Raw genomic sequence first — 13,336 nt, 5'->3', positions numbered from 1 at the left:
TCATCCTGTAGATTTTAAAAGATTAAAAATGTATCCCTTAAAAACTCCTTTTAAAACACCGTAGTAATTCCTGGTTAAACTGGGGTTAAACTTAGTTTAAACGGGTTGAACTGAGGTCAAACGGAGGTCAAGGACACACGTGGTGAACTGGACGTACTGAGGTAGAAGCTGAATCCGGTGTCGGCGCTGCTCTCTCGGGCTTCGCAGTCTCCGGCCGAGCTGAGCGTGGTGACCTGGACTCGGTACGTCCCCGACTCCGTCAGCTCCGTGAAGAACTCGTGAGTGTTTTCGTCCACCGTCGCCGTTTCTGTGGAGTTTCCTGGAGAACAGACGAGAATGAATGTTTATTTATTTCAAGAATGAAAAAATAAAAGCATCGATCAGCTGATCAACAGAGAATGAATCTGTTTACCGTCTCTGTTGACGTAGACGTTGAAGCCGTCGTAGCTGGTCGGCGGTCGGGGGGGGCAGCCAGCGCAGCTCCAGCAGGAGGGGGGGGCAGCCGGGTGGGCAGCACAGCGGGCTCGGCGGGGAGTCCCATGGCCGACCCGGGCTCGTTGGAGTCCTCGTACTCCGACACCACGGCGTTCACGAACTCCTCCTCCCGGTCAGCCGGAGACGGGTCCGTCGGGTCAAGCCAGTAGCTCTCAGGCTCCGCCTCCTCCGTCTGACTCTCGCCCATGTCCACGGCGGTGGGGGCGGGGCTTCCTGTCAGGTTGTGGGTGGAGTTGAAGGGACTCTGAGGGGGAGCCACCACCTCCTCTGAGATGTTCTCCTCCTCCGGCTGGATCTCCTCCTCCTCCCGCTCCTCCATCAGCGGGACGTCCCGGGCCGGGCGGGAGGAGCGCTGCCCTCCCTCAGGAGGAGCGTCGGGCTTCTCACTGGGAGCGGCCCGCGGGTTCAGGTGGATGATCTTGTGGGAGATATTGAGGGGGGGGGTAGGGCACTGGAAGGGGGAGGGGCGGGGGGTGATGTCATTAACATCTGATCAATAATTCTGATTAATCTGCTGCTGTTATTAAAACCGTCTCCATGGAGACGAACACAGTTTATCAACATGTCCTCGGTGTTTCTAACGACACTACGTAGGTCTTGATGAGGTTCTGTTCATCAATATATCTAAACTCCATTCAAATATCAAAATGGATGAAAACGTGATGTGAGATTCATCATTTCTCCTCCAGAACCAGAGAACAAGATTCAGACCAAAAAACAGGAACAAAAACTAAACCCTGAAATGAGTAAATAAAATATTAAATAAATGTTTATAAATATCAAGATAATTTGGACTGAAGACCTTCAAATTTATAAAATACTTCCTGACAAACTGACTGAAAACTCAAAAAATTCAAAAGCATGTAAAGCTCTTATTTTGAAGGCAGATGTGTTCTTTGTTTCTATATTTCAGTCCCAGACGGTCTTCGTCCCTTTTAGACTCTTTTCATCACTTTGAGCCGCGTGATGTTCTCAAAGTTCTGGTTTCAATCAAAACAATCAAAGACCTGAGTGACTTCCTGCCGGACCGATTCTTCGTGTGTTCTTCTGTGTAAATGAAGTTGGACTGAACTTCCTGTCTCACCTGTGCGGTGGTGCAGAGGTGAGTGTGTGATGTCACTGAGCGTCACCATGGCAGTCTGGGACGCGGTTGCCTCGGAGACCAGCTGGAAGGTGATGTTGCGGTAACACACGCCCGCTAACCAGTGCTTGAACACCGTCTTCCCTTTGTAGAAATCTGTAAACAACAAGCGCAGAAAATATTCAAATCACAACCTTTTATCAGTATTTATTTCAGGATGTTTGAAGCCTGACGTTCAGCATATGAATAAACTTTGTCGTACCTTTGTAGAGAACGCTGCGAGGCTCCACCCCCTCCGTGTAGCTGATGTTCACTCTGCTGAACACGTTCCCGGCCGGAGGCTCGATTTCAAACACCACACCGGTCTCTGGAGCCTCCTTATAGTCCGATATGTGGGCGGCGAGGACGGGGAGGGGCTCTGAGGACAACGACAACGACAACAACAACAACAAGCGGTCAGACAGAAACTAAAACCCACACAGAGAAAATAAACTCAAATGTTTTAGAGGGTCAAAAACATAAAAATAACATTGATTTTAACTTGGATATTAATTTAATAAAATATCTGCTCCGTTTCAAGTTGTTTTAAATTTTTACATTTCACCATCTATGAAACAAGAATTCCTCGTTAACGTCTTCATTAGAAACAAAAACAAATCCAGAAGACAAAAACTAAACCTCAACCTTAAAATTCACAAGTTCACTATTTGATCAGTTAAATAATAAAATCATGTTTTTTAAACTGGTCATATATATCATATATCATATATCATATGATATAATATATTATATATTATATCATCATATATAATATTGTATTATATCATATATTATATCATATAATATATTATATCATATTATAATCATATATTACATATCATATATCATATTATATCATATCATATATTATATGATATACTATAATATAGCATATCATATATTATATATTATATCACATCATATCATTATATTATATCACATATTATATCATATCATCATATTATATCATATCATCTATCATATATTATATCACATCATATATTATATCATAATCATGTATCATATATTATATATCATATACTATCATATCATATATAACATATTACATATCATATATATCATATCATATTATATATATCACTATATATAATAGGATATTATACATTATATCATATTATATCATCATATATATCACATATCGTATTATATTATACCATATCATATATTATATTATATATCATCTATCATATTATATCACATCATATATTATATTGTAATCATGTATCATATATTATATCATATCATGTCTCATTATATTATATCATATATTATATCAGCATATCATCATATATTATATCATATATTATATTATATCATATACTATCATATGTCATATATTATATCATATACTATCATATGTCATATATTATATCACATACTATTATTATATTATAAAATATATTATATCATATCATCATATTATATCATCATCTATCATCATATCATATATAACATATTACAAATCATATATATCATATCATATTATATATATCATTATATATCATATATTATATAATATATTATATCATATATCATTATATTATATCATCATATATTATATCATATATCGTATTATATTATATATTATATCAGATTATATCATATATCATCTATCATATATTATATTATATCACATCATATATTATATCGTAATCATGTATCATATATTATATCATATCATGTCTCATTATATTATATCATATATTATATCAGCATATCATCATATATTATATCATATATTATATTATATCATATACTATCATATGTCATATATTATATCATATACTATCATATATTATATCACATTATATCATATCACATCATATCATTATATTACATCATCACATATCATATCATATATTATATCATCATATATTATATCGTATACTATCATATAGCATATCATGTATGATATAATATATTATATCATATTATATATCATCATATCATATATAACATATTACATATCATTATATTATATCATCATATATTATATCATATCATATTATATTATATATCATATTATATCATATATTATATTATATCATATCATATATCATCATATCATATATAACATATTACATATCATATATCATTATATTATATCATCATATATTATATCATATCATATTATATATATCATATTATATCATATATTGTATTATATCATATCATATATCATCATATCATATATAACATTACATATATATCATATCATATATATCATTATATATCATATATTATATCATATGTCATTATATTATATCATCATATATTATATCATATATTGTATTATATTATATATATCAGATTATATCATATTATATCATATCATCTATCATCTATTATATCACATCATATATCACATTATATCATGTTATATTATATCATATATATCATATCATATATTATATCATATCATATATCATTATATCATAATATTCACATTCCTATAATGCTGCTGTAGTGAAATAAATGCCCCCTTGTGGGATTAATAAAGTAACTAACTATCTATCTATCTATCTATCTATCTATCTATCTATCATATCATCTATCATAATCATGTATCATATTATATAATATATCATTATATATTATATCATAAATTATATATATATCATATATCACATCATATGTTATATTATATCATATAATATTATATCATATCATATAATATATTATATCATATTATATCATATCATATATTATATCATATATATTATATTATATATATCATTATATTATATATATTATCATATATCATTAAATCACATTGTATCATATTACATTATATCATATCATATATCATTATATTATATCATATTATATTATATTTTATATCATATATATTATATTATATATATATCATATATCATTATATTATATATATTATCATATATCATTAAATCACATTGTATCATATTACATTATATTATATCATATCATTATATTATATCATATTATATTATATATTATATATTATATCATATATATTATATAATATTATATTATATCATATATTATATTATATATTATATCATATATATCATTATATTATATATATTATATTATATCATATTATAATATATCATATATATTATATCATATATATTATATGATATTATATATATTATCATATATCATTAAATCACATTGTATCATATTACATTATATTATATCATATATAATATAGTTATCGGACTAAAATCTGACCCTTAAAACACCTTTAAATTATTCAGATAATCCATTAAAAACATGTAATTCAGCCGATTACAGATAATTTAGCCATTAGACTGTATTTAAGAACACTTTAATAAAATAATATTTGATGCTTAAATAAATAATTTTAATGTAAGATATTTTTTTAACAATTATTATTATGGAAAATAAAAACCAGAAGCTTCAATCAGAGTATTTGTTGTATTTTTCCTGGTAAATTATTAATTGTTACAGGTGATTTTTTTTTTTCACAATGAACACCGACTAAAACTTCAAAATAAAAGCTTGGTTCCTTACTTGTGAGGACCGGCAGGGTCTTGACGGGTCGGGACCAGGTCTGTCCGCGTCTCACCAGCAGACCCACGCTGTAGCAGAGCCCGTGGACCGACGCGTTGAACAGCACCGGCTCGCTACTGTTCCAGAACTGGACCAGAACCGGTCTGGGTTCTCCGGAGATCTGAGCCGCGTACATGGAGACGTTCTCCTGCAGGTCAGAGTTCTCCAGAATCACCATGATCAGACCGTCGTCGTTCACCGACGCCTGGAACGCCGACCCACCCTGAGGAACCAGAACCAGAACATCAGGTCACAGACAGAACCTCACAGAACGCCAACCCACCCTGAGGAACCAGAACATCATATACTAAGTCTTTATGCTAAGCTAGGCTAACAGTTATTACCTTTATTCTTTATAATAAGTCTTTATGCTAAACTAGGCCAACAGTGTCAGCTGCTCCCTATCTCTATGCTAAGCTCGGGGCTAACAGTGCCCCTTTCCCTCCAGTCTTTATGCTAAGCTAGGCTAGCTCTGGCTAATGTAAACAGGTTGTGGAGTGGGACTCCTCCACCCTGCTGCTCCAGCCCATCCTCCACAGATTGTTGTGATTGGATTACAGATTAAAGCTCGTATCAATAACAGCAGTGATGAAAACATCGAACAAAGTCACAACATCAGCTCTTATTTTGGCGAGCAGCAGATTATCTGTCCGCGGAGATCCTGACCCACATCTCTAATCCGGGCATCACGGTGAAACCCCGAGTCAGGGAAAATGTGCTGCAGCGAGGCATGCTGGGAATTATCCACCGAGATGGATGACGTTAAATATTTGGAGATAAATAGAGAAGCAGATTTTTGTTTTCCATCTTTATTTCCGTCTCCGATGACCTCGAATCCAGAAACACTCAGAGAAACACACACATTCCTGTCAGCAGATAAACAGTCACACAACACACACGCAACACACACAACAATACTCACACACACACACACACACACACACACACACAAAACAATATATACACACACACACGCACACACACGCGCACACACAGACACACAGACACACAGACACACACACGCACACACACAGACACACAGACACACACACGCACACACACACACACACACACAGACACACACACACACAGACACACACACACACGCACACACACAGACACACACACACACACACACCCAGGAGGCAGCCGGTGTCGTTCCTGTTCGGATCCTGACTGAATCGAAGCGACAGCTGGTCTCTGCTTTCATCTCATTATTGTGTTTTCATCACAAAAGCCATTAATTGAACATTAATTTAGTAAAACTCAGGAATCTGTTGAAACAGGATGAAGTCAGTGTTGCAGTTTGATATTCAGGATTGTTTTATCATAAACAGACGCACATCAATCATCTGTCGTCTTCTCAGTGTTATGAAACCGGCAGCGTCATCAACGTCTTGTATTCTTTCTTTGGCTCAAAGTGACGCCTCCTGCTGCTGTTAAACTATGAAAATGACCTCAGCCTATGAAGCTCCGCCCCCTCCAACAACACACCTCCATATTTGATTCTTTATGGCTTCAGTTGTCGTTTTCCTTTCAGCTCTGCTGAACATCACAACAGTAAAAATCTCTGAAACTCTCTCTGCTCCTTAAACCCTCGGTTTAATTACTGTGGTGGTATTAAGAGACATTAGAGGTGGAGGAGGGGGGGAAGGAAGGGAGGAGGAGGAGGAAGATGGGGGGAGATGGAGGATGTTAAAGTGTTAAAATGTTAAAGTGTTAAGTGTTAAAGTCTTAAAATGTTAAAATGTTAAAGTGTTAGTGTTAAAATGTTAGTGTTAAAATGTTAAAACGTTAAAATGTTAAGGTGTTAAAATGTTAAAACGTTAAAGTGTTAAAATGTTAAAGTGTTAAATGTTAGTGTTAAAATGTTAAAATGTTAAAGTGTATGTTAAAGTGTTAAAATGTTAGTGTTAAAATGTTAAGTGTTAAAGTCTTAGTGTTAAAATGTTAAAACGTTAAAATGTTAAACTGTTGAAATGTTAAAGTGTTAAAATGTTAGTGTTAAAGTGTTAAAATGTTAAAGTGTATGTTAAAGTGTTAAAATGTTAGTGTTAAAATGTTAAAATGTTAAAGTGTATGTTAAAGTGTTAAAATGTTAGTGTTAAAATGTTAAAATGTTAGTGTTGGTGTTAAAGTGTTAAAATGTTAGTGTTAAAGTGTTAGTGTTAAAATGTTAGTGTTAAAGTGTTAGTGTTAAAGGGTTAAAATGTTAGTGTTAAAATGGTAAAATGGTAAAGTGTTAAAGTGTTAGTGTTAAAATGTTAAAGTGTTAAAGTATTAGTGTTAGTGTTAAAATGTTAGTGTTAAAATGGTAAAGTGTGAAAATGTTAAAATGTTAGTGTTAAAGTGCTAAAATGTTAGTGTTAAAATGTTAAAATGTGTTAAAGTGTTAAAATGTTAAAATGTTAGTGTTAAAGTGTTAAAATGTTAGTGTTAATGTTAAAATGTTAGTGTTAAAGTGTTGAAGTGTTAAAATGTTAGTGTTAATGTTAAAATGTTAGTGTTAAAATGTTAGTGTTAAAGTGTTAAAATGTTAGTGTTAATGTTAAAATGTTAGTGTTAAAGTGTTAAAGTATTAAAGTGTTAAAATTTTAAAATGTTAGTGTTAAAATGTTAGTGTTAAAGTGTTAGTGTTAAAGTGTTAAAATGTTAGTGTTAAAGTGTTAAAATGTTAAAATGTTAGTGTTAAAGTGTTAAAATGTTAGTGTTAATGTTAAAATGTTAGTGTTAAAATGTTAGTGTTAAAGTGTTAAAGTGTTAAAATGTTAGTGTTAAAGTGTTAAAGTGTTAAAATGGCAAAATGGTAAAGTGTTACAGTATTAAAATGTTAAAGTGTTAAAATGTTAGTGTTGGTGTTAAAGTGTTAAAGTGTTGGTGTTAAAATGTTAGTGTTGGTGTTAAAGTGTTAAAGTGTTAGTGTTAAAATGTTAGTGTTAAAGTGTTAAAGTATTAAAGTGTTAAAATGTCAAAGTATTAAAGTGTTAAAATTTTAAAATGTTAGTGTTAAAATGTTAGTGTTAAAGTGCTAAAATGTTAAAGTGTTAAAGTGTTAAAATGTTAAAGTGTTAAAATGTTAAAATGTTAAAGTGTTAAAATGTTAAAGTGTTAAACGTTGAAGTGTTAAAATGTTAAAATGTTAAATCCTAAAACAACGTGACCAAAACAAACAAGTTAACATGTTAAAACTGATGTTGGACGTTGGTGATCTTCAGGCAGCGCTGTATTAAAAACATAAACTATTCTGGAGTGGAAATCACTGCTTGGGCTCAGGAACAAAATGACCATATATTCAAAATGAGCACATATTTTTCATAAAACAATAAAATGTCCATATTTTGTTTACTTTGGTCTTTGACTTTATGCAGATGATACGTGATTTTTTTTTTCTTCCTGTTGACGCTCCGACTAACGAACTTCTTCCAGTTTAACCAAACTGAGATAATTAAAGTCTCATGAAATCATCTGAACAAAGAATCCTGTCTTCGCTGCATCGTTCCAAAACAAAACAAACCAGGTTTAAAAACGAGTCACAACCAAGACTGAAAAATGAATTGTACTATTTTTTAGCTTAATAAACATTTAGAGGTTCAGATAGGATATTTTCAGCAGCAGTTGAACTCCATCACAGTAAAAGCCATATATCTGTCTGTAGCAGGGGTCAAAGGTCACGGACAGGTCAGACAAACACTAACAGACTCAGTGACGAAGCGTCGGCCCGTTACGACTTCAGACATCAGCCAGAGAGAGAGGAGCAAAAAACAAATCCACTTCATTCAATTCACGGTCACTCTGCTGTCGCCATGGCAACAGAGATGAAAGGAGGAGATGCTCATTATGTCTGTCTGATTCCAGGATTACCATGGACACCAGAGACACACACACACACACACACACACAGAGAGACAGAGAGAGACACACAGAGAGACACAAAGACACACAAAGAGACACAGAGACACACAGAGAGAGACAGACACACACAGAGAGACACAGACACACACAGAGACACACAGAGAGAGACACAGAGAGAGACACAGACACACACAGAGACACACAGAGACACACAAAGAGACACAGAGACACACAGAGAGACACAGAGACACACATCCGTGTGGTTCATGTGATAATTAAAGAACAATATCACTCAGATTAATGTCTCTGATTTTAACCTTGAAGTTCAGCTGTAAAAATGTTGATATCAGCGTCAGCGTTATGATTTAAAATAAAAAGATTTACTGCATCTAAATATTGAAATGAAGCACGTCAGTGAGTCCGTACGATGTTTCTGCTGCTGCAGCTTTAATTCACTCAGAAATCTCACTGGAGGAGAAACCCAACCGGGAAGTGAAATGCGTCGTGACAAACCTTCAGTGAGGCAGCACTGCCAAATGAATCCAGTATGTGACCCCTGAACGGAGGTGGGCGGCGGGAGGCGAGGAGGGGGGGTCAGGAGGCGGCGCCCCCACAGGCAGCTGCCAACATTATCATGCAAACCTCCAGAGTTTTTGTCCTCCTGTGTGGAGGCCAGTGGGGATAGGAGGGGGGGGGGGGGGGGGGGTCATTAGACTATGAAAGGAAGCGATGAGGTCCGTGCTGACGGCGGTACAACACTCCTCTGTCCCACATTACAGGCTGACAGCAGAGCGGCACTGCAGCTAAATCGCCTCTTTTCTCAATGAGGTTTGGTGCAGCTCCAGAGACACACTTCATTCACCTCTCACTGTTCCCACACAGACCTAATAAGAGTTGAGTTGATAAAGATTCATGAAATAGTTCCAAAACAAAGTTTTGGCCATAAAACCTTTAAATACTAACGGCACCATTTCTAAGATCGATCTTGAACTTCAACGGCCACTGAACCGAAGCAGCGGACCAACACAACTAAATCCCCACTTTTCTGAATGGAGTCTGGTGAGGCTCGAGAGGCCTTTCGCTGGGATGCTTCATTTCAGCAGAACAAAACATGATTGACAGCTTTCCGCCGCATTCAGAAAACAAAGTGCAGCTTTCAGTGATACAGCGAGGACGCTCGTCTTTACCGGAAACACTGAACGCAGCTTTTTAAAAAAGAAAACATGAGTGAAGCTGGAAAAATACTGAAGATTCAACTCAAAACAATATTTTATTTTAAAAAAAATTGATGAATCTACTAAAACTGGAGTTGATCAAAATTGGATCTTGTGGCTCTTCTGGATTTATCACACCGAGCAGATTCAATTCGAAGAGTCGAACCTTTTAGCGACATAAACGGCTCGTTTATGTCCCCCTCTAAACCGCATGGAAACCACCGATCAGACTAAAGAAGAAGACGAAGACGAAGAAGACAAAGAAGAGGAAGAAGAAGAAGAAGAAGAAGAAGAAGGAGAAGACGACGACGACGACGAAGAAGACAAAGAAGACGAAGAAGAAGACGATGAAGAAGACGAAGAAGGCGAAGAAGACGGCCGCCCGTCACTGTCCACACTTTGCTCTGCGCTGGTTGTGGAACAGCTCGTTGGTATTCCCGGTGAACATCGGTTATCTGTGACCGACAGAATCTATTCAGTGTTTCTAGTTCACTCTGATTCAACTCTGCTGACTCTGAATGCAGCCGGCCCCCAGAACCACAACCAGAACCACAACCAGAACCACAACCAGAACCGGGAACCATCACAGGTTCTATTTCTATCTGCTGTTGGACTGCAGGACCACGAAGATCACTGCCTGATGAAAAAAGATTCAATCTGTATGAACAACATTTTTTAAAGTGACCAGAGGTGTTACCAAAAGGGGCGGGGCTTCAGCTGCTTTCCATATTGAAGTATTTATTGAGAATAAAGAGATTTCCATCAAATATCATTGTTTTTCCGGTTTAGAGATAATTGAACACAAACGTTAAATATGATTTAAAAAGCATGAAGCTGCTTTAAGAGAAATAAAAGATTCATCTTTTATAACATTTCTGTTTTCATGAAGATTGAATCAGTTTTTAATATAAAATCCTGGAAGAGAAAAACGGAAATGAGAACGAGGATCCATCAGATAAAGAAACCAAAGTCTGAAACAGGAAGCTCTGATCAGACAGGAAGTTCATCTTCATCATCATCTTCATCATCACATCTCCATCTTCATCATCATTATATTCATCACCATCTTCATCATCATCTTCATCACCATCATCACCATCTCATCCCTGACAGTCAGACAAACTTCCACCTTCAAACCTCTGAAGGTTCAGAACCAGAGAACAAACAGGGAGAAGGTTCTGGTTCTGTAGAAGGCTTTGGTTCTGGAGAAGGTTCTGGTTCTGTAGGAGGTTCTGGTTCTGTAGAACGCTCTGGTTCTGTAGGAGGCTCTGGTTCTGTAGAAGGTTCTGGTTCTGTAGGAGGTTCTGGTTCTGTAGAAGGCTCTGGATCTGTAGAAGGCTTTCGTTCTGTAGAAGGTTCTGGTTCTGTAGGAGGTTCTGGTTCTGTAGAAGGCTCTGGTTCTGTAGAAGGCTTTGGTTCTGTAGAAGGTTCTGGTTCTGTAGAAAGTTCTGGTTCTGTAGGAGGCTCTGGTTCTGTAGGAGGTTCTGGTTCTGTAGAAGGCTTTGGTTCTGTAGAAGGCTCTGGTTCTGTAGAAAGTTCTGGTTCTGTAGGAGGCTCTGGTTCTGTAGGAGGTTCTGGTTCTGTAGAAGGCTTTGGTTCTGTAGAAGGCTCTGGTTCTGTAGAACCATCGTACCACCTCCAGAACATCCTTCCCACCATCTGCAGCTTGCAGACAACATCGAGCAAACGTCGGTCGACCTGCAGCTCTGAGATCCTTCTTAATAAGACTTCATCAGAGCCTGTAATACCACGTCGCTCCACTAGAGGGGGTCGTAAGTTCACCACTCCAACAGCCAGAACACGTAAAGACCTCGCAGTGTCTACACAGCATCACATGACCTCATCACATGACCCCAGTCAGTCCTGAGGTGGACCTGCAGGCCACATGGCCCAGTTCTGGACTATCCAATGATGTCATCTGCTGAGCTCTTCAGAAGACACACCCACTGATGATGTCATCACAGTTCATCCCTCAGGTCCAATGTTCCCAACAAGAACCGACCGATCAGCTGACTCTCATCTTCAGGAACCAGAACCAGCAGAACCAGGAACAGTCTCGTTAGAGATAATAATAATAATAATAATAATCATTTTCATTATTGATGTTTCAGAGATTCAATAAGATGTCAATTAGAGAAAATGAGTCCCAGAGTTGTTAAATAACTCGTTTAATTCAAAAGCTTAGATTATTTATTTATTTATCTTCTGATCGACTCATTAATCATTCAACGACGTCATCTGTTTTATTAAACATTATAAATATGAATCTGTTTATTTTCATCATTAAATTAAAAGTTTTTGTGTTCAGACATGCAGGTTTCCTCCTGTGTGTGTGTGTGTGTATCTATCTGTCTGTGTGTGTGTGAGGTGTGAGTGTGTGTATATCTATCTGTCTGTGTGTGTGTGTGTATCTATCTGTCTGTGTGTGTGTGAGGTGTGAGTGTGTGTGTGTGTGTGTGTGTGTGTATCTATCTGTCTGTGTGTGTGTGAGGTGTGAGTGTGTGTGTGTGTGTATCTATCTGTCTGTGTGTGTGTGTGTTGTGTGTGTGTATCTATCTGTCTGTGTGTGTGTGAGGTGTGAGTGTGTGTGTATCTATCTGTCTGTGTGTGTGTGAGGTGTGAGTGTGTGTATATCTATCTGTCTGTGTGTGTGTGTGTATCTATCTGTCTGTGTGTGTGTGAGGTGTGAGTGTGTGTATATCTATCTGTCTGTGTGTGTGTGTGTGTGTGTGTGTGTGTATATCTATCTGTCTGTGTGTGTGTGAGGTGTGTGTGTGAGGTGTGAGTGTGTGTGTGTGTGTATCTATCTGTTTGTGTGTGTGTGTGTGTGTGTGTGTGTGTATATCTATCTGTGTGTGTGTGAGGTGTGTGTGTGAGGTGTGAGTGTGTGTGTGTGTATATCTATCTGTTTGTGTGTGTGTGTGTGTGTGTGTGTGTGTGTATATCTATCTGTGTGTGTGTGTGTGTGTGTGTGTGTGTGTGAGGTGTGAGTGTATCTATCTGTTTGTGTGTGTGTGTGTGTGTGTGTGTGTGTGAGGTGTGTGCGTGTGTGTGTGTGTGCGTGTGTGTGTGTGTGACA

The 13,336-nt window shown here is 36.5% G+C and overlaps 1 protein-coding gene across 1 annotated transcript in view; it reads right to left on the bottom strand.

Annotated features, from left to right (window-relative positions):
• The window catches only part of LOC138198485 (receptor-type tyrosine-protein phosphatase O-like), a 36,820-nt gene that overhangs the window by 22,912 nt on the left and 572 nt on the right, over positions 1-13,336 (bottom strand). The window contains 7 exon segments of the mRNA XM_069149918.1: positions 158-319; positions 413-467; positions 469-498; positions 500-946; positions 1,563-1,732; positions 1,839-1,994; positions 5,153-5,414. Of these exon segments, the coding sequence (XP_069006019.1) occupies positions 158-319; positions 413-467; positions 469-498; positions 500-946; positions 1,563-1,732; positions 1,839-1,994; positions 5,153-5,414 (1,282 nt within the window).

This window comes from Embiotoca jacksoni, unplaced genomic scaffold (genome assembly GCF_022577435.1).
Source record: "Embiotoca jacksoni isolate LCO1_2020_lvr unplaced genomic scaffold, fEmbJac1.0.p SCAF_156, whole genome shotgun sequence".
Taxonomy (NCBI): domain Eukaryota; kingdom Metazoa; phylum Chordata; class Actinopteri; family Embiotocidae; genus Embiotoca; species Embiotoca jacksoni.
This window is presented reverse-complemented; position numbering and strand designations above follow the sequence as displayed.